The 22,500-nt window shown below is 38.7% G+C and overlaps 1 protein-coding gene and 1 long non-coding RNA gene across 2 annotated transcripts in view; one reads left to right on the top strand and one right to left on the bottom strand.

The window, feature by feature from the left end:
• The window catches only part of LOC138057039 (uncharacterized), a 61,484-nt gene that overhangs the window by 4,869 nt on the left and 34,115 nt on the right, over positions 1–22,500 (bottom strand). The window contains exon 2 of the long non-coding RNA XR_011133586.1: positions 2,140–2,211. This is a non-coding gene — a long non-coding RNA (uncharacterized lncRNA). The remainder of the gene's footprint in view (positions 1–2,139; positions 2,212–22,500) is intronic.
• The window catches only part of LOC138057613 (uncharacterized), a 16,847-nt gene continuing 15,311 nt past the window's right edge, over positions 20,965–22,500 (top strand). The window contains exons 1-2 of the mRNA XM_068903571.1: positions 20,965–21,176; positions 21,964–21,992. Of these exons, the coding sequence (XP_068759672.1) occupies positions 21,075–21,176; positions 21,964–21,992 (131 nt within the window). The 5' untranslated portion in view covers positions 20,965–21,074. The remainder of the gene's footprint in view (positions 21,177–21,963; positions 21,993–22,500) is intronic.

Below are 22,500 nucleotides of genomic sequence, written 5' to 3'. Positions count from 1 at the left end.
TTTGTTGTAGAAATAAGATTTGGGATAGCACAGACTTAATAAAACTTTATTTTTTTTCTGTTGATTCATGTATCTCACTCAATTTCAAGTAGCCAGTTGTTAATTGCCTTTTCATACAGAGATTTACAACTGTATTCTAAAACAAATAAAGTTCCCATTATGACCTGTATTATAGCATTTTTAGTATATATTTTTTTTTTAAGTAATGGTAGTGATTATTATTATTATTAAGATATTAAGTATAAATTTTTAAGTGGTATTTTTTAATACGTTTTGTAGTCCAAATAATTCCTTTTTTAATTATAGAAATGAACACTTTTTACAGTGCGACGCACCTTACCGTGGCCACCTAACAAAATTTTTTACAAATTATCCGCCAATCAAGGTGTGTGAATTTCATTGACACTCACGCCTACTTGCAAAGTTTGTACAGTTGCAATTTGAACACCGTTGAATGGGTTGTTTGGTTAACATATTTACAGGGAGATTGTCAAGTGTGAAAGTTTGTTGTGTGGCAACGGCAAGGCGCATTGCACTGTAATACACCACAGGTATACAGAAAAATATTTTATAATAATTTTGTAATTTTTTGTGAATTTGTCTAATTAGGCTTGGTTAAGATTTTTTATTTTATTATAAAATATTGTAAGTTGAATGAAAGAAATAAAATATTAGTATTTCAATTATTATTATTATTATTATTATTATTATAAGCGTGGTTTTCAATTGAGTGTCGAAAGTAATATTATTTAGCAAATTGCTTTGGTTTATGATTAGTTCACTCAGTGATTGGTTCAAAGTTCTCGCACCAATTTTTCAACCAATCAGAAGTGAAACCAAAACCAATCGTGGCTTGCGCACAGACATTTTCCCACACTTTGTGTCGGCCACGTGTAATTACTTCGAGTTTTGATTGGTTTACCGGATTGTCTCCGTCCCTTCTGCTTGGCTAAAGTAATTACTTTAGTTTTGGCTTAACGACACTCAATTGAAAATCGCTCTATCATCATCATTATTATTAATAAATTATTCTTAGGTTGCTGGTTACTATAACCACCGGAGAACCCCTTCCCCAAATCACTTACAATCATTGACAATCAGCATTAAATCAACTGACCTATACAGAGATTATTAATAAATATGATATGTGGCAAATGCTTCATACAACTGTATGTTACCAGTTACATTATTTCTGTTAAATGATACAGTATTGCAGAATCACAACTTGAATTAACTTAGTTTCTTAAAGGGTTCCAAATTATGTAAACATAGCTATATATGTATCAGCTTGAAGCTCATTTGGGCATGACGGTTTTACAAGCTGCAAAGTTTTAAAATGTAAATTATAGGTGAGTTTAAGCACTATCTTTTATTAACCTCATAACTTATAAACAAGGTAAAATCTAATGATTAAAGATTCCTGTGCAAAAGTACATTCACCTATCACAGTTGAGTAAATTGAAGGCTATTATACTTTGTGACAGGAAAAAATATTATACAAGGGGGCCATTTCTTGAACGTTCCGAAACTTTTGAGGCATTTTTAAGATCACAGATTACACTGAATGTTCAAACGGACCCCTTTTATCAGGCATGAAACTTAGCAATTGAGCTTTGTTACCCTTTTGAAAGACATGCTCTCATAAACAAGTGCCTTTTGTAAAGAAAATATAATTTGAATAAGTTTTTTCTATTAGCTGTAACTCCTCTCCCTAGCAAAAGAGATCTTTGCATGGCACATGAAGTGTTGCTGCCATCATTTTCCTTCGGAATAATGTGGAAAGAGGAAATGGTAATAGTGACCATGAACTAGGGAAGAAGACTTTGAAGGAAAGGTTATTTAATAACATATTTTTCTCATTTACAAGGGTATAAAATGCATGAACATGGCAACATTAGTCACTTAAGCAACAAAATCAAACGGACAAAAAATTAACTACCGGTACAATTTTTTTTCCTTTTAAATTTTAGTTCAATAACTGTGAGACCTTTTTCCAATATTTTCACCTCCTTTAAACATAATGATTTCTTGGTTTATTATCATCATTTGAATGCAGTTGATTTAAACAACCTTTCAAGGCAAAAAAGCAATACAATATGAATGCAATAACAAAGGCATAATAATTACAGTAACTATTACCTCAATCATGACACAGTCTTTGCTGCACCTGGCCGTGAATGACATACAGACATGTCTCTATCTATACAGTTTCTGTTAAACACAAAAAAACAAGGTGCTGTTACATTACAATATTTCCTACAACCTCTCCCCAATCCTGTCACAAATAGGTTGAAGGAAAAATGGTGTTCGTGATCTACAACATTGCTGATTGACAAGCATTGTACAAGGAAGAGAAGAATAAAGTCAGAATAATAAATTATCCATAAAATCCAGATAAGTCTGATATGCATCAATCATATCAACATGGAACCTTATAAGTGTACGTAGTCAAATTTAATTATATCAATGGTCATTCTTAGGTATCTCTAATATGTATTAATAATTTTAGTTTAGTTTAGTTTGTATATTTGTATGCTTGATTCTATTCTTGTCACAAAAACCCTGTTAAGAAATTGCAATATTACCAAGAGTGTCGATCAGTTCCACCAGTTAATCGCCCACATTGAATGTTCTGGGGCCATTAGGACATTAAAGCAACTTGCCTCTCTGAACATCTGGTTGACTGTGCTGGAGCAATGGATTTTTGAGACCTTCACTGAATTCCTGCATTGTGAAGTTATTTTACATTGTTTTAATCAAGCAATAGAAAAGATGTATCACAAACACACAACTGCTGATCATTGATTGTTTTTGTTGCTCTTTCCTCTTCATCTGGTAATTAGCTGCCATTACCAGTAACTTATTTATTTATTTATTTATTTATTTACTACAATTTAATAGCAACAACTACATGTATTAAACATTAAAGAAGAAAAGAAGTCAATTAAAAAAATGTGAGAACTGTAAAAGAGTATTCAAACACTCCATAATAGACAGATCACCGAGAAGCTGAGCTAATAAAATTAATATTAGTAAGGTATAACCATAAAATTTATATAAACCAATTCTAAAAATTATAATAAGAATACATCTTAACAACCATTTAACTTTAAAATACTTTTTTTGCATTCCCCCACCTTATGATAGCAAAAAGTTCTTAACACCATGTTTAAAAGTTGCCAAAGGGGCTAATCTGAGCTCTAATGGTAAAGAATTCCATTTACCTACAATTCTATTGAAATAGCTATGTTGTCCTTGCAAAGTTCGACTTTCAGTCTTTCGATCTCCTCCCTGGCGGGTCTGCCTCTCCTTCAGTCCTTCCTTTTCAAAGAGGCGGTCAGATCTTCCTAACGTTTCTTCACGTGCAATTTCTTTTTTTTCCAAATTACCAAAACAGGTCGCTTATCTTCGGTGTGACTTGCGCATTTTCCGCTTATAATCGATTTTCGTTCCTAGGGTTTATCTTCTCTGCCTCCTTCCGACAAAGAGACCCTGGGAACGAGGTTTTTCGTTCGTTTTGAGGTTCCAGTGGTGTTGTGTTGCCTAGCAAGTTGATAGTTAACAACTATTCACCTAAGAGGAGGTGGCTAACTATCCACCACTAGCCACCGACATTGAGAAGAATAGTTGTTTCAGTATGTACTAAAACAGTGAGACAACATCGCACAAAAAGATGATTTTCACTCATTTATTCCTGCAAAGATTACAACATTTTCGGGCGCAAATTCCACGTGAATTAGCCGGAGTTTGAGTAGCCAATCAGTTCGCGCGTTCAACGCTATCCACTGTTTTATCAGTGTTTAGACTCGCGAGTATCGCGAGGAAGGATCGAAATGGCGCGTTTCATGTTTTCTGTGTAATTTTTACCACAGAAAGATGTATGTTTCTCTTCCTTTTAATATTATTGTAGTTTTGGAGCATTTCAACTTACGTGCTTTCGTGAAAATGCTAAGGTAATCGATTTCATGCTCATCAGTCACCAGGCGCGCTCGAACCTTTTTAAATGTCTTGTATAAAACGATAGGCCTGTTCTGTTATTTTCAGTTTTTGCGTGATTTTAAGTCCATTAAACAGTTTAAAGCTAAATGCTTGGAGTCTCTGTTGAATGAACAAAACCAGACGAAACCTTTCTTCGATGGCGGCTTCAAGTCGAATTGAACTCGATATTGGTGGTCGACCGCCCTCGTTTCAGCCTGTGAAAAATAGAAAATGGATGACGTAACTTATGGTTATCCTTGATTTCTCAAATGTTGACAGCAATAATTCATTTCTTACTGAAAAAATTCCATTCGGATATTTTCTTTGATTAACACGAAATAGTAGACTCCTTTTTACTTCAATTAGAAAATGTAATTCTAGGTGACCCTGAATGGTCTCATTTGTTTTTCCACAGCAGAGAGATCTACAATCTTGGACATTTCAAATGGAAAATGACTCGGACCACCCCTCCCTAAATTTCAATGATGAAGAAATGGCGGGCTTCAACTTGCACCCTGATTCATCCTTGGTTTTTGGAGGGACGGGATACTAATTTTTCATGTTATTTTGAGGTTTCTGCGGCTTAGTATTTTCAGTCGATTTTCAGTGGTCCCGGCTACAAAATAATAAGTGAAGCCGCGGATTGAGTAAAGTCAGTCTCGATCGTCCGATGACCTCTGGTTTACACTCTACCGGATTTCATTTTATCTTGCTCATATTAACAATGGCATGGGGAGTATTCTACTGTGATAGGATAGAAAAACGGTATTTTAATTCAGAGAGTGACATGTTTAATTCACTCCCCGTCTGTGTCACACGAGCTGGCTACGAAAAGATGATCGACGCTACACAGTATGCACACGCAAACTGAGTCGAGGATTTTTGATTTATGATGTGACGAGGGGTGGGGTTTTTCACTCAATCGTGATAACGCATATTCGAAAATAGGTGAAAGCCTAACACTCAGCCTTCTTTTTGAGGACTGATTTTCTAACTTTCCTTTCTGGATTCACAGCAATTCAAAAGGCACTCTATTTTGAAGTCTTCGAATACTGTTTTCTGATCACCTGATTTTGCAAGAAAACTACGCCGTTGAAGTAATTTTGGAGGTAGCACAGCCAATGAAAAATGAAAAAAAAAAAAGAAGTTAACCGAACGAAAGCGAAATACGTGGCAAAAATTTTCAAAGATTTTAAAAGATAAACTGAATGTTGGCTCGTGTGTTGGCGGCCTCCGGGTAAGCGCTTGCTCAGCTAACAAGAAAACCCCTAAATTAAGAAATTGCTACGATGAATGCAGATAGCCGACTGACGAGCTCGAGTTGCATGGAAACAAAATTTAGAAAGGACTTGTGCCAAAGTGGCAGAATTCAAAACATAAAAGGGCAAGCAGACAACACAGATGAATTCTAGCTTCCCAGTATTTTCGAATTATTGTTATTGAAGTTGGTTTTCGTTGCCGATATAACGAGCGCTCTGCCTTCAAAGATTACGGCATAGGCTAGTTTCGTATCCTCACAGCTGGACTGGCTCTAGCATGAAATGGAGGCTAATGCGGGCAAATTCATTTGCATTTGAAAAGATTTGCCCGCATTAGCCTCCATTTCATGCTAGATCCAGTCCAGCCGTGAGAATTCGAAAATGGTCTATTGCCGGTGTCAGTTGGGAAGATGGGAACAGTGGCAATTGGTATTTGCTGGACGTTTAATCTCTTTTGATATTCAGAACAGCCAAACGAACATTATTAAAACAGGTGACGTCACGCGAAATATCGCTGTTTATTGAACGTTGCTCGGCCGTTGATTGTTGAGAATGTCGACGAAATTTACTTCCCTAAATTGTAATCATTTGTCGCGAAAATTGACATATTTTTTGACAAAATACACATTAGTTCACTCGACTTGCGTTGTGGATTTTATTTGGTACCGCAGGTTAGCTTGCATTTTTTTTTTTTACAGGTTTCTCCCAGTTATTATTGGAGTAGTTTGATGCGAAGTTTTCAACTTGCACAAGCTCGATAGTTAAGTAAACGCATACATGTGTGTCAACTAACGATTCATTCTTTAAAAAACGGCTCTATAATGGAGCAAACTTTATCTATGGTATTGTTCATATTCTTGCGACTGTAAGGAGCTACATCCCGTTTTAGACAGGTTATTTTCCTATTTGAAGAAATCACGAACGCATATCATTATTGTTTCCGAAAACATGATTCGTTCTCTCTCTCTGATTGTTTGATCGTCGACTTCTCACTCCATTTCACGATCAAGCTATTTAATGTGACAAATTGACTGAACGTCCCGATGGCGGTTTCTTTACTTACTCGCAAAGGCTTTATCGTAAATCCTCTGTTAAGCCTCTGTTAAGCCTTCCCATCCCCCCTCTATTAAACTCTCTTGGCTTGAAATAAATAAGTCGTCCCCCGGGGGGAGGGGGTGAGGGAGGGGTTAATAGAGGATTTACGGTAACCTTCCAAATGGTCTAAGTTTTAAGAGTTCGTTTGCAGTCGACATTCGATGGCCAAAATGTGTATTGTACAGGTTTTTGTACAATTCTTTTGTTTACCATTTCCAATAACTGGGACTGAAACGCAATGTCATTTAGTTAAGTAAATGGCACGACATGCTGACAGATATCCGGATAATTCCCCCGATGGTGAATCTCCTACTCAGAGCACACGATCCTTTAGTTCAGCACCAGGGGGCGGTTCCTCAAAGCCTGATTAGCGCTAACCGTTGACTAAGAGGTATCACAACCTATAGGTTTCCATGGTATTTAACGCTGGTTAGCGCTAAGCATGCCTCGAGCAACCCGGGCCAGATGGCAAGCGGGCTCCCAATAGTCCATTTTTTCTGCTCCACTTACTAAGGCACCGGCAAAATATCCCTAAAACATACCAATAATTCAAAAGTGCTAACTCAACTCCACTTGCTTCTTTGAAAACGGAAAAGGGAAATGGAAAATTTGCCGCCGGGAACCATATAAAACAATAGCAAGGGTGCAAGCAGATTCTACAACTTTAGAAATATTCGAATTATTGTAGATTATTTACATGTCAGAAAATCTCAAACTTTGATTTTAAAAAAAGACTATCAAAAACTGCTGCTGAGTCAATTCACAATATGAAGTAATTTTATGTCCCTTTGCGCAATGACTTCTGCTTGAAATAATTTGTCGTTGTCGTCGTCGTAGTAGTAGAAGTAGGATACCTTCTTCAAGTTTCGCTTAAATTGATCAACAAATCCAACATTCTTTAAGCAATTAGGCAAGTTATTCCACACAAGTATTGCTGTCTCTTCACTGAAAAGCAAATAGGAACGGCTATGTGTTCGTGGGCGCGCACATAGCTCCGCAATCGGTTCTGCGCGCGTGGGACAATACCGCAGAAAAACGAAGGCGTATGCATGTTTACGTAATACCATGAGGTTGCTCTTGGGAATCTTTTATAATTTTTATCCCATTAAACCATGAATTGGATGACAGGAGCGTTTGATTTTATTTCACAGCGATCGCCAGCATGGGACGGCTGTAGGAGTGGGACAGCTCATCCGAGATGTGACATGCTTTCCTTTGCAGGAACAATGTGACGGATGTGCAGTATCACAGATGCCAGTTCTACTTTCGGGTGTCCAACTCAATTTAGTGTCTTCTGTGGGGAACGTGGAAAATCCCACACAGCATCCCTGCAGTGCAGAGGAGATAAAAAAATGGAATCAGCAACTCATGAGGCAAGTAGCACGTCTGAATTACCCGAATAATAATAACAACAACAAAACAATACTACTACTACTACTACTACTACTGATAATAATGATAATAATAATAATAATAATAATAATAATGATAATAATAATAATTCATTTTATTAGTTCATAATTATTTTTTTATTATATAAGCGAGTGAGTGTAATCCTGCATGAGGAGAACTGTCTTAGGTAACATTAACTGGTGTTTCAATGAGCTGGGCGAAAGTTTTCAAAGTTAAATGACTTGTGTAACGCCAATACATGATATAAATAGTCTGGCCGTTGATGTGATTGGTCAACGAAGTCGTGATGTTATTGGTCGACAGTCGCTTAAGCCCTGATGCCATTGGCTGTATAGATTACCGTAAACAGCAAATGATTGGTGCGTTTGGAGCCTTCTTATTCTAATGTCTGTTCTTGTATTGTGTACTGTTATTAAAATAAATCGTTCAGTCTGTTGTTGATGCCGTCGATAAGTCGTTTTTAGGGTGCAGGAAGTTGTAGCCAATGTCATTGTTGATGTCACCATTCGTCTAGGTCTGACCTTGCTTGTTCAAAATTTAGGAAGCGCCATCAAGCCAGTAGATGAACGCTATCAAAACCAACTAAAACCTTCTCTGAAAAGTATGATTTATTCAGCGCGATGCGCTATCCCGTTCTATTTTGAGCAGTTAATTTTTTTTTTAAAATAACGTCATTTTTGCGGAACTTAATTTAATTCAAGCGATGGGAGGAAATGGCAAAGTATAAGTGTTATGTTAAACTAGTAATAAAGTTGCATGAAATCCTGAGTCATCACAATTGAAAGCCCAGTTGTTTAAGGGCTGTGAAGCTCTCCACTGTATGAACCATCATCTATCCGATAACTCCGGCAGTCGGTTTTGACACCTCTCAGCCGTTGGATACTTATTTTTCTATCCATCTTGAACAACCAATGCCTGCTCTTAAACTTATTCCGCGTTTTTCATGGAATCGTATTAGGAAAGGGCGCTTGTATGATTGTGCAAAACGCACCACTTCCAACAACTCAGGCTTGGTGAAGAAATCCCAACACTTCAAAGTGTAAATGTGGCAATTTTCATTCATATGATGAAAAGCACCTTTGACGATCGCCTAGATTGGCCTTATGATGGGACAGTCACTGTTACCGTTTTAGATCGGAGTGGTTCAAGAGCCCGTAGCGACATCAGTCGGATCATACAAGCAAAGTCTAACTTGTTGGCCTTCCAACAGCCCCACGAGGCCATTTGCCGCACCGGGTATGGCTATGAAAGGTTCTCTCAAATCCCGGAGTTCTTTGGTCCTCGATATGTGAAGGACAATACATTGTTGTTGAAAATAGAGTTTTCAGGGTAATGATCAATACGTCCATCACGTAATTCAGGAAATATTTCTCTATAAGAGACTTTATTTTTGTTATAGATTGCACAAACGTAGTGCCTAAAACAATGAAAATGTGTGAAAAGATAATGCTATTTTAACTGCTTAAAAATAGAATTGGTTGACGCATTTGAGATGTGCTCACATAGAGACACTCAGTTAGTTCTAACCGACCCTTTTTTTTTAAAGAAAACTATCGGCCCAAACAAAAGAGTTAAAATAGTGCAATGTGTTATAGGGACCGAAGCCTTTTTCTAAGGCCATAATTGTACATTTCACACGGTTGATTTGGCAGCGGCTATACATGTTGCGTGGCTATAAAAAAAACTACTTGAGTAACATCCCTCATCTTAACTTTTACTTGTTTTTGCAATTTGTACGGGAGTAATATTATCCCTGGAATCTTTAACTATTTAGTTCTTTCAGGGAATCGCTACTCTTAAATAACTTGTACTAAGTAATTTTTTGTAAATATTAACCTCAACATATTACGGGTACAATGAAGTGTGTTGTTGTTGTAGAAAAAAATATTTTAAATTGGGACGTATACAAGACATGGATCTCGGGTTTATGGACCACCCCAATGGACCAAGTCCGTGGACTACCCCTGTGGACTCGATCCATGGACCACCCCAAAGGAACAAGTCCATGGAATACCCCTGTGGACCCGATCCTTGGCCACCCCTATGGACCCGGTCCATGGACTATACCTGTGGACCCGATCCATGGACCACCCCTGTGGACCCGGTCCATGGACTACCCCCGTGGACCCGATTCATGGACTACCCCTGTGGACCCGATCCATGGACCACCCCTGTGGACCCGATCCATGGGCCACCCCTGTGGACCCGATTCATGGACTACCCCTGTGGACCAAATCCATGGACTACCCCTGTGGACCCGGTCCATGGACTACGCCTGTGGACCACCACTCATTTTGTAAAGTTACAAGAATAAAAATCTTTAGACGAAAGAAAGAAGTCATCCTCGCACTCATTTGGAAAATATAAGCAGGAACCCATGACTTGGAGCGAACAACTAAGGGTGCGTTTCTTTGCGGGGATGATCCGAAAAAGGATCATTGATCCAAGATCACTTAGATCACGGTGCTTTAAAGGAACCGAAGAATCCACTGTGGGATTCCTTTAATGCACCGGGATCCAAGTGATCTTAGATGAAAGTTCCCTTTTTCGGATCACCCCCGTAAAGAAACGCACGTTAAGACTATTTCACGGTATTTTTACAGACCGATCTATTTTTAACAGAATTAACTGAAGAGAGTGTAGTGTAACGTGAAGTGCTAGATTTATATCCCATAGGAACCATGTGAGCGTTAACCCTACTGATCGATGGAACTAGGCCCACACAAGGACAGAGAAAAACTCTGACTCTGACCACCCTGGTCAGAGTTTTTCTCTGTCCTTGTGTGGGCAAGGACAGGAACATGGGGCTGTCGTTCGTTATGGGCTTCTTATTTTCGCAACTGTCTCTTTAAGACACCTATTTAGTGGTTCCAAAGGGATTCGTCTATAGCCCACACTTCAAATCATGATACATTGCTTCCATTCATCTAGGTTTTTCGCAGGTACAGATTGACCTGCTCTTAGCTTCATAGCTCAGTTGGTGGAGGATTGCACAGGCATCCCAGAGGGTCATGGGTTTCCAATCCCGTTGAAGCCACCTGAATATTTCAGGTTTTATTAAGAGACAATTGCCAGATAAGTCAGAGGATGATTTCCCTCTTTAGTCTAAAGATTTTTCTGCTTTTACCTCAAGAAAATGAGGGGTGGTGGTCTACAGGGCCCAGGGGTGGGCCATGGACCGGGTCCACGAAGGGTCCATTGACCGGGTCCACAGGAGTGGTCCGTGTTTTGTATACGTCCTTTAAATTAGACCTTTTGGATTTTTGCCCGTAAGAACTGATGAATTTTTAACGTAGTTCTAAATCGTTGTATCAATAGCAAATGAAGTTTCTCGTGCTTTCCTGCTGGATTTCCATATTCATCTTAAATTTATTTGTTTACCGCATCATTATGGCGTAGATTTCTAGGATTGTATTTAAATTGGGCGCAGAAGCAATGGTTTTTTAAACATAGTTTTATAGGGTTTTGGAAATCTAGTTGTCCAGTGAAATTTCGAAAAGATTACAATTTTTTTGGTGTTTTCCAGTAGAGATTTTATCTTTTATATCTTATTAGTCCTTTTTCATTGTTTGAGCACATTTGTGCGCACTTTTGCAAATAATGTAATATTTTTGCAACTTATATATTAAAACAATTAAGTGATTCACTGCGCAGAGCTAGTACATCCATTTAAAAGACCCTTTCCTGAGAAGCACCACACCTTCGTGTTTCCCAAAACGCCCGCATTCAGCATTGTGTTGAACCAGATGTCGAGGGCGTTTGAAAAGGTTGCTTGATATGTTTGGAAGTGCAGAAAATGCTAAAAGAGTGTACACGCAAATCGAAACTGATTTGAAGTTTTATAAAACATCGGTTCAATATTCCCTTTGTATATAATGGACTGGTCAAAACGGGGGTGTTATTGGTCGACAGTCGCTTAAGCCCTGATGCCATTGGCTGTATAGTTTACCGTAAACAGCAAGTGATTGGTGCGTTTGGAGCCGTCTTATTCTGATGTCTGTTATTAAAATAAGTCCGTCAGTCTGTTGTTGATATCGTCGATAAGTCGTTTATAGGGTGCAGGAAGTTATAACCAATGTTATAGTTAATGTCACCATTCCTCTAGGTCTGACCTTGCTTGTTCAAAATTTAGGAAGCGCTATCAAGCCAGTGGATAAAAGCTATCAAACCCAACTGAAACCTCCTCTGAAAAATATTATTTATTCAGTGGAATGTGCTATCTCGTTCTATTTTAAGCAGTTAATTTTCTTTTTAAAATAACGACATTTTTGCGGAACTTAATTTATTCAAGCGATGGCAGGAAATATCAAAGTATAAGTGTTACATTAAACTAGTAATAAAGTTGCATGAAATCCTGAGGGCAAGTTACTATAAAAATGGACTCATCACAATTTAGAGCCCAGTTGTTCAAGGGCTGGGAACCTCTCCACTGGATGAATAACTATCTATCCGATAACTCAGTCGGTTTTGACAGCTCTCAGCCGTTGGATAGTTATTTTTCTGGCGCTATCCATCTTTAAGCTTGAACAACCAATGCCTGGTCCTTACTTATTCCACGTTTTTTATGGAATCATATTCGCGAAGGGCGCTTGTATGATTTTTGCAAAACGCACCAATTCGAAAAACCAGGCTTGGTGACGAGATGCCCAAAGGCTTCAAAGTGTGATAAAAACATCCATTACTCTATTTTTTGTCATTTTTTGCTAACGCCTGCAAAAAATTACTTGCAGGTCAAATCCGCAGACAGCTGTTCTGAAAATGGGAAATGCACATGGTACATTTTTTATCATGGAAATCGGAGAGGTTTCTCAACATCGCCGATATGAAACACCTATCCTTAGTGATGCGGTGTACAGTTATCGTTTTGGAAGGTTGATGGGCATCAGAATCTATCCCAACGGTGTTGGCAGTGGAAGAGGAAGCCATGTGGCAATTTTCATTCATTTGATGGAAAGCACCTTGGACGATCTCCTAGATTGGCCTTATGATGGGGCAATCACTGTTAGCGTTTTAGATCGGAGTGGTTCAAGAGCCCGCAGCGACATCAGTCAGATCATACAAGCAAAGCCTAACTTGTTGGCCTACCAACAGCCTTATGAAACCATTTGCCGCACCGGGTATGGGTATGAAAGATTCGCTATAATCGAGGACTTCTTTGGCCCTCGATATGTGAAGAACGATAAATTGTTGTTGAAAATAGAGTTCTCAGGGTAATGATCAAAACGTCCACCACGTAATTCAGTAAAATATTTCTCTAAGAGACTTTATTTTTGTTATAGATTGCACTAACGTAGTGCCTAAAACAGTGCAAATGTGTGAAAACAATGCTATTTTAACTGCTCAAAAGGTAGAATTGGTTGATACATTTGCGATGTGCTCACATAGGGAGACTAATGCCCGACCTTTTCTTTTTTAAAGAAAACTGTTTGCCCAAACAGAGTTAAAGTAGTGCGTTATAGGGACCGAAGCCTTTTTTCTAAGGCCATAATTGTCCATTTCACACGGTTGATTTGCCAGCGACTATACATGTATCGTCTCTATAAAAACTATTTGAGTAAAATAATTCATCTTAAATTTACTTGTTTTTGCAATTTTTAGAGTAGTAATATGATCCAAGGCATTTTTACTATTTAGTTATTTCAGGGAATCGCTACTCTTAAATAACTTGTACTAAGTAATTTTTTTTGTAAATATTAACCTCAACATATTACGGGTACAATGAAGTGTGTTGTTGTTGTAGCAACAAATATTTTAAATTGGGACGTATACAAGACATGGACCCCGGGTCCATGGACCACCCCACTGGACCAAGTCCATGGACTACCCCTGAGGACCCGATTCATGGACTACCCCTGTGGACCCGATCCATGGACCACCCCTGTGGACCCGATCCATGGGCCACCCCTGTGGACCCGATTCATGGACTACCCCTGTGGACCAAATCCATGGACTACCCCTGTGGACCCGGTCCATGGACTACGCCTGTGGACCACCACTCATTTTGTAAAGTTACAAGAATAAAAATCTTTAGACGAAAGAAAGAAGTCATCCTCGCACTCATTTGGAAAATATAAGCAGGAACCCATGACTTGGAGCGAACAACTAAGGGTGCGTTTCTTTGCGGGGATGATCCGAAAAAGGATCATTGATCCAAGATCACTTAGATCACGGTGCTTTAAAGGAACCGAAGAATCCACTGTGGGATTCCTTTAATGCACCGGGATCCAAGTGATCTTAGATGAAAGTTCCCTTTTTCGGATCACCCCCGTAAAGAAACGCACGTTAAGACTATTTCACGGTATTTTTACAGACCGATCTATTTTTAACAGAATTAACTGAAGAGAGTGTGGTGTAACGTGAAGTGCTAGATTTCTATCCCATAGGAACCATGTGAGCGTTAGCCCTACTGATCGATGGAACTGGGTCCACACAAGGACAGAGAAAAACTCTGACTCTGACCACCCTGGTCAGAGTTTTTCTCTGTCCTTGTGTGGGCAAGGACAGGAACATGGGGCTGTCGTTCGTTATGGGCTTCTTATTTTCGCAACTGTCTCTTTAAGACACCTATTTAGTGGTTCCAAAGGGATTCGTCTATAGCCCACACTTCAAATCATGATACATTGCTTCCATTCATCTAGGTTTTTCGCAGGTACAGATTGACCTGCTCTTAGCTTCATAGCTCAGTTGGTGGAGGATTGCACAGGCATCCCAGAGGGTCATGGGTTTCCAATCCCGTTGAAGCCACCTGAATATTTCAGGTTTTATTAAGAGACAATTGCCAGATAAGTCAGAGGATGATTTCCCTCTTTCGTCTAAAGATTTTTCTGCTTTTACCTCAAGAAAATGAGGGGTGGTGGTCTACAGGGCCCAGGGGTGGGCCATGGACCGGGTCCACGAAGGGTCCATTGACCGGGTCCACAGGAGTGGTCCGTGTTTTGTATACGTCCTTTAAATTAGACCTTTTGGATTTTTGCCCGTAAGAACTGATGAATTTTTAACGTAGTTCTAAATCGTTGTATCAATAGCAAATGAAGTTTCTCGTGCTTTCCTGCTGGATTTCCATATTCATCTTAAATTTATTTGTTTACCGCATCATTATGGCGTAGATTTCTAGGATTGTATTTAAATTGGGCGCAGAAGCAATGGTTTTTTAAACATAGTTTTATAGGGTTTTGGAAATCTAGTTGTCCAGTGAAATTTCGAAAAGATTACAATTTTTTTGGTGTTTTCCAGTAGAGATTTTATCTTTTATATCTTATTAGTCCTTTTTCATTGTTTGAGCGCATTTGTGCCCAGTTTTGCAAATGGTGTAATTTTTTGCAATAAACTTGCAACTTTTTATTAAAACAATTAAGTGATTCACTGCGCAGAGCTAGTACATCCATTTAAAAGACCCTTTCCTGAGAAGCGCCACACCTTCGTGTTTCCCAAAACGCCCGCATTCAGCATTGTGTTGAACCAAATGTCGAGGGCGTTTAAAAAGGTTGCTTGATATGTTTGGAAGTGCAGAAAATGCTAAAAGAGTGTACACGCAAATCGAAACTGATTTGAAGTTTTATAAAACATCGGTTCAATATTCCCTTTGTATATAAGGGACTGGTCAAAACGTATGACGGGGTGGGGTGGGCCGGAGCAGAAAGGGGGTGGGTCATAAGTTTTTGAGCCCTTAGCAAGGGGTGGGTCGTTCGATTGTCAGCGACCCATTAGGGGTGGATCATCCTATTTTAAACAGGAATAGGCACATTGTTAAATAAATATATTTTTAATGATGGAGGGCTTGATTCTGTTGAAATAGGTAACAATAAATTTAAAGCATGGCAGCTTTAACGACGTACAATTTTATCTTTGTTCGTAAAATACAACTGTTAAACCGAAATTAAAATCATAAAAAAAGAAATCTCTATTTTGTCTCTTTTTGTTAACAAATACAAAAATTATATAGTAAAAAATGAATGTGCTTTTCATTACGGTGTTGTTCTTTCTGCAAGACTACAATTACAAAGTACTAAAATAGTTCTTCGCAACACATAATTTGATGGCACCAGGATGAGAAACTTTAAATAACAACAAGTCAGTAATTAAACATGGCTGACAAAAGCTGAAAGAGTTAAATAATATTCTCGTTAGTTTTACATGCTTTTGTATCTGGTTAAGAAACAAACCTAACCGTAAATCAACACCACCACAACTTCATATACAAATGTGGTATAACTGATTATATAACAAAAAAAATATTTCATCAAGGGGTGGGTCATGTAAGTTTTAGACCTCATTTACGGGTGGATTAAATAGTTTTGTGCCAAAAGTAAGGGGTGGGTCAAGTGTTTTTTATCTGTCACATTTCCAATTGCTCCGGCCCACCACCCCCCCCCCCCCCAATACTTTTTGACCAGTCCCTAACAAGTACTTATTGACTGAGTGGAAGGGCCGGACGGGAAAATATTTGACCCAAGGTCATGGCGTACGGACCGAGCAGACTCTTGCCGAGGCTGAGTATAAAAGATAGAGGCTCCATTTCGTGGGCTCCTGTCCGTTTTTGTGATGATAATCATCCGCTTTCAGATGTTCGAGAGGTTCTTTGGAATCGCGTTCACGACAAACACCAAACGTCAGGCTGAAACTTGAGTTAATCACATTGGTGGGAGGCGAGTGCTCTCACCAATGCGCTATCCCTGCACCCCCGAAGCTGTTTTACTGAAAGGTTTGTAATGTCTCCGGGTTCTCTGACTTAACAGGATTTGACTCAGCGAGCTGCCCTGCGTTGAATTTCTTCCCTTTACTTAATTTAGTCCCATGAAGCGGCATCTAATTTTCCTAAGTTGTTTCTTGTACTTCGCTTTGTACCGGTGATTGATATAAATTCATTATCAACACAGCGGTTTTTTAACCAGGTTATCGCTATCGCTAAAACGACTCTCCAAAATCCCTCTAGATTCCCAATGCCTTCAAGTCCGATCTGATGAATCATTCCTCCAGTTCCAGCCATCGGCAAACGTCCTTGTGTGAAGAATATTAAAATCTCAAGAACTCACAAGGGCACCCAACGAACAAAGTAAGCCAAAACCTTTGAGAGACATTTCTTGGATCCTTGTAATGTATATTTAAGACTGTCTAAAGAGATATTTTTATTTCCTACAAGAATTTGATCTGTTAGGATATCTTAGCTGAAAATCAAATCGTCCGAAAATATTAGCGAATGAAATCTTCATTTCAAATTGCAAGCTGAATGTTCCCTCTAGCAACCTTCCAGTGAATCATTTACTCATCGGAAACTGCTTGGTGACCTTTTAAAGTACCAAAAATTGCAAAAATACCCTTTCCGAAAATGTATGTGACTACTTTTCCCTGGATGCGAATCTTTTAGGTGATGTTTTAGTAAAGAAATCCATAGCTGTTTGGCATCGTACATACGAAATTCTTAGGCCAGTTTGACTCTCCCGAACACATATCTCACCGAAGTATCATTGGGTCCCCCTGAACTCAGACACGTCACATCACGTCGCGTTGTAATACTGGAATAGCTAGAAAGGAAGAGTTATGTTAGGAAAACAACCGCTGTTGGAAGTTGGCTGTGAAAACGATTTGGTAAAACAATACTTGTGTGCTTGCATATGATTTGCGTTCTAATTAGAAAATGTCCGATAAACAGAATAAACAGAGATCCAAAAATAATCAACCAATCAGAGAAGTTATTAGCAGTAAGGGGATTCCCCTGTTGAGTAGCCAGCGCTCAGGAGATCTGCTTTTACGGCCTTCGTGAGGTGAAAAACGACGTTGTTTTATTTTGTTTCGCTCACTTAAGAAAAAGGCCAATTGCAGTTATCCAGTTTCGATAGCCTGTCAACTGCTTTTGAGCCAATGCAAATTACTATTTTGTGATAAAAATTAGCGATAAAATGTCGCGACGTTTGGGGATCATCTTCAAGGGTGGATAAATACACGATTATCATGAATGCATTACTAATCGTCAAAATATCTATATCAGTAAGAATTTTACGAACACGAAAATGAGATAAAGTATGTTAGGAATAATTGAGAAACATCAATGAAAGTAACAAAGGGACATACTGAACTGAATGAGAGAATAAAAAGAAAAAAAAGAAAGGCCCTGTTTGTTAAGAGTTGGTTCAATTCTTTGATAATTGGCATTTTGACTGCATGAGGCAAACAAGCTTCTTCTGACACTTCCTTAATTAAAATGTTAAAGTTTTTCGTGATGTTATCCGGGTCTAGCTATGTTATGTTGCTCCTTGAGATGGCTCTCTGTGTTCTTCAATCCGTTGTTGCACGCGCCGACACCTACACTAAATACTACACATACAAAAACAAAGTACTTAAAAAATAAATAAATAACAAAGTACACTTCGGAGGAAGCACAACCAGTGAAAGCCATGGGCTAAAACTGAACGGTATTAAAGCGTTGGTCGAGAAGCCACGAAGTTTGTCACGCGGATGCGTAGACCGCAGACATAAACGAAAGACTCAACCGGAAGCATGGGTTTTCTACCTGAGAATGTAAGGAGAATTAAACAATCGCATATTAAATAATTACTGTTCCTCACCGCAAGAACAACAGCGCAATTGTTACTCACAAGAGAATTTGGCGCTTGGTACGCGAATTGTTTTTATTTGTTATTATTTACATGCAAAGCAAAGAATCACGGATTTCTTCCTGGTTTTTGCATAGTCCATAGGTTTGCAAGTGATTTGTCATACCCTTTTCCGTTTTAATACATTATGTAAATTGTAGCCGAACTTTTTGAAGTCGTCTACGTCGTCACTCAGTGAGCGTCACTGGGTTAAAACTAAATTTAGAAAGTGCCTTTCACTCGACCAATCAAGGTGGCAAGGTGGTATAACGTAGTTTTCTGAAAATGCAAATTCTTCCCACACGTTTAAGAGGACTCACACAAGTAAGAGTCGTGATTCATGAAAATAAAAATAATTGCAAATCATTCATTGGAAGAGCATGGCTAACCCCTAAAGGAGACCAATCTAGGCGTGGCTTAAGCAAATTTTGACCCCTAAAAGAGACCGTTTAAAAACACAAAAATACGACACGCAATGAGTTTCAATGATAAAAAGGCATAATCATCGAATGCTTTTATCTAAAAAGAAAATTGAAAAGGAAATTTGACTTCTGTTTCTCTTCGCGTAATTCTGTGTTACTTCGCACTGACTTCGCTGAACCCTAAACCAGACCTTGGTGGGATAAAATATTGGCGCTTGCCCGGAACACCCTAAGCGAGACCAAAATCCAAAATTTACACCCCTAAGCGAGACGACGAGCATCCCCGTCTGTTTGATATGGGAGTCCCCCCCCCCCCCCCCCCGGGTCTCATGGACCTTATCACAATGAATTAAATGTAGACATAGGGTATTATAGATAAGCAAGTTTGTTTTTTTAAATTTAATCTAAATCAGAGCGCAAGTAATGTCAGCGTTCCCTGCGAGCAGTTGGCAAAGGCGAACATTTTCAGGCGTCAAATTTGTGTATGCTGTTGTCGCTTCCAGTTTCAGTGAAGACAGCATCTGGTATTCCAAGTTAACGTGGTGTTAGGAACTTGTCAATAAATTCCAAGTGTAGTGATGTTGTCATGATTATCTCTTCGTCTTCGTATTTCAGTATGCCATAGTAACTTGTGATAATTGCGTTGTTAACTTTTTTACCTGATTATATTCCTTAGGAGGTCCTTCTGAGTATAGGGTTACTAGCCTTGAACACTAGAAATTTTCAAATATTTAGAGATTTTGGATTAAACAAGTCAAACAACGGTTTGGGTCTTCGTCGGCATTTTCTCTGGAAAGGAACGAAAATCCTATCTCCTGCGTGGGACACTCTTTGGGATTCGTCACGCGTTCCTCCCCCAATGAATACGTGACAAACGAACCCCAAAGGACGTCTGCGGGGAGGATAAGGATGGCCGCGCACAAGCGCTGTCAAACAACAAACAAATAAACATAACCAGTGCAGTTCCGCTCATCTAAATGCAGGTGTTTCTTCAAAATATTCAATACATATCTCAGAGCGAAGATAGTAAACGTTTATCAACAACCGATGGTGTTGGACAAAACACTGACCCCCAGTCCATGGACTACCCAAATGGACTACCCTATAAATTCTGACTATTTCATTAAAGAATTGGTTGTCTATATGTAAGCCGCGTCTCAAACAGTGCTTACCTAAAGCTAAACACCCATTTTAAACAGTATTGATCAGCAGTATTTAAGTCTAAGCAGCCATTAGCTTTCGATCATGTTATTGTTGTGATGGCCAATTACATCATGTAAGTGAAGTGAAACCGGCGCAAGTCTTGGATTTAGCTGCATGTCACCGTGCGCACGAAAATAAACAAGGTATGTGCAATGAAAGTATAATTTTATAATCAATTCAGTTCTTTCAATAGTATTCATTCGAAATGGTATTTTTAAGAGTCACCGTGAGTCCATTTTAGGGTAGTCCATTTGGGTAGTCCATGGACTGGGAGTCAGTGTTTTGTCCACCACCACAAACGATGATGTGGTGGTCTCTGACATTTTTAAGCGACTAGCTAGAAATGAGCCATGACGACGGACTTCAATCCTTATTGATAGCGAAACGGCTGACACTTCGATTGCACCATACGCCGAATGTCTCACGAATTCACCTCTTAAAGAAGTTTCTTCATTGTAGATGCTGAATTGGCATTTTGACTGTTCTGCTTTGCTTTCTTGAGGAGATTGAATCACTATTTGTGCGCTGAGTGGTTAAAATTCAGCATGCGACAGTAGGCACCATATTGTCTGCACCTCGCCAAAGTTGAAAAGTTCAGGCTGAATTTTCCAAGTTTCGATTCAAAATTTTAACGCGACAGAACTCTAGTGTCGTTAGGCATGGGCTAAGTTTAGATGTGCTTATCAACGTACTTTTTTCCATTCAACCAATCAGGTGCTAATAGTTAGAACTCCAAACTTTTCTACGCGTACTTTTCAAAGGATAAACACAAAAGCTGGCATGGGCTTAATTTTAGATATGCTCGTTGTCGAAGGAGATTTTTTAATTCGACCAATCAGGTGCTAGTTAGAAATCCAAACTTTTCTACGCGAGCAAGGGGGACTTTTGTCTGATTGGTTGATAATTCGCTTGTGCCCAGACTTTTTTGACACGCGAGCGAGCGAAATAACAAACAAAATGGCGGCCGAAGATGTCTTGTTCTATTACTTGTTCCAGGAATTTTTTTAGCAACAGAATCGTGTACACCTTTTTTCTTTCGGAATAGCGGTATTTCAGTGGTAAAACTTCTTTACAGTATTTCGCTCTTGTGTGATCGAATTTTCGTCCGCATCTTCATGCACAATATTGAGTTGGGCAGATTTCCGAGCAAATGTTGTCATAGATCGATTGAGGTGGGAGTTCAGCCGAGACGGCCCTGTCAGTTGAAGTCTGCTAAGGTAAGATGAGTTCGCTATTCCTTTCGTTTTGTAAATAATCTCAAGTTAACATAAGCAAGCACAGCCTATTAAATGTTCTTTTAAAAATTTATGTATTTTACTTTCCTTGTAGCTTGTCAACAGAAAAAAACCTTATAAGAAATGTCAGCGTTATTAACGTCCTCTTCTTCACCAGTTCCTAAATTTTAATTACTAGTTTCAACAAGCAACTTGTGTGGAGGTTTTACTATAACGCCATGGATTGAAATCAGGGGTTAGATAATAGGGGAACTGTAGGAAGCTGCACAGTTGGTAGTCGATGAAGGTGCATGCAATCTATTGTTATTTCCTATTTTTCTGTGTCTTTAAAATTCGATTGTTTTTCAGGGAATTTTTCCTATTTTTTGTGCTCATGGCTGGAGAAAAATGTTGTAAGCTTGTGCTTCATGTTGACAAAACAATTATTTTGAACCTCGCAATGGTGACTATAATGATGCATGTCCATTTAAATACTGCTATTTTGTTCCCACTTTTAGATTTTCTTATTTTGTGACCCTTTTATCCACTTGACACCCTGTAAATAGCAATTTGTTGAAATTACTGTATACATTATGTGGAGGGGAAACCTCTGCAATGCAGCATGCTATTAACGCTATAATTTATACAAATGAACTTTTAATTCACATTGAGTGAGTGAGTGAGTGAAGCTATTAGTCTCTCTCCTCGGGGCTTTTCAGGACTAATTTACAATGTTTTTCGAGGGACTTTAGCCAGACTGCTTATTACATAGTTTACAATTTTATTTTAGGAAGTGAGAGATGCCACCGTCCAGATAAGGTCAGACCCCTACATTAACTCTGAACTGCCAAATATTTAGGACTTGCTTTGTGCCCACAACTTAGTCAACTTGAAATTTAAATAATACTCAATATTTTATCTTCCAACCTCATCAGAAAGTAAATTCAACTTACTTAAGCTGGTCAATGCCTTGAACAAGTTTCAATCTTAAGATATTTGGGTATGTCACTATGTGAATTGAACATCACCTTTCCTGGCATCATGATCTTCATTATACATGTATTTGTGACAATTGTATTGCATCATAATTAAGGTTAAGCATTATCTCAGTGAACATTGTCTATTCAATATCTATTATTCGCTTATTTACCCATATTCACTAAATGGCTACATATCTACATGTATCTTCATAGTAGATTCTGCAAAATCTTGAAAAGATATAACGCAGGTGGTTGGTAGGGACTGGTTAGTGCAGTAGTTTCACTTTAAAAGCATTGTCATCATCAAGGCTGAGTACATCAGGGGCAAGTTTATTCCAATTACAGAT

Source organism: Montipora capricornis, chromosome 7 (genome assembly GCF_036669925.1).
Source record: "Montipora capricornis isolate CH-2021 chromosome 7, ASM3666992v2, whole genome shotgun sequence".
Classification (NCBI taxonomy): domain Eukaryota; kingdom Metazoa; phylum Cnidaria; class Anthozoa; order Scleractinia; family Acroporidae; genus Montipora; species Montipora capricornis.
Note: the sequence above shows the minus strand (reverse complement) of the source record. Positions and strands in the feature narration are given on the sequence as shown.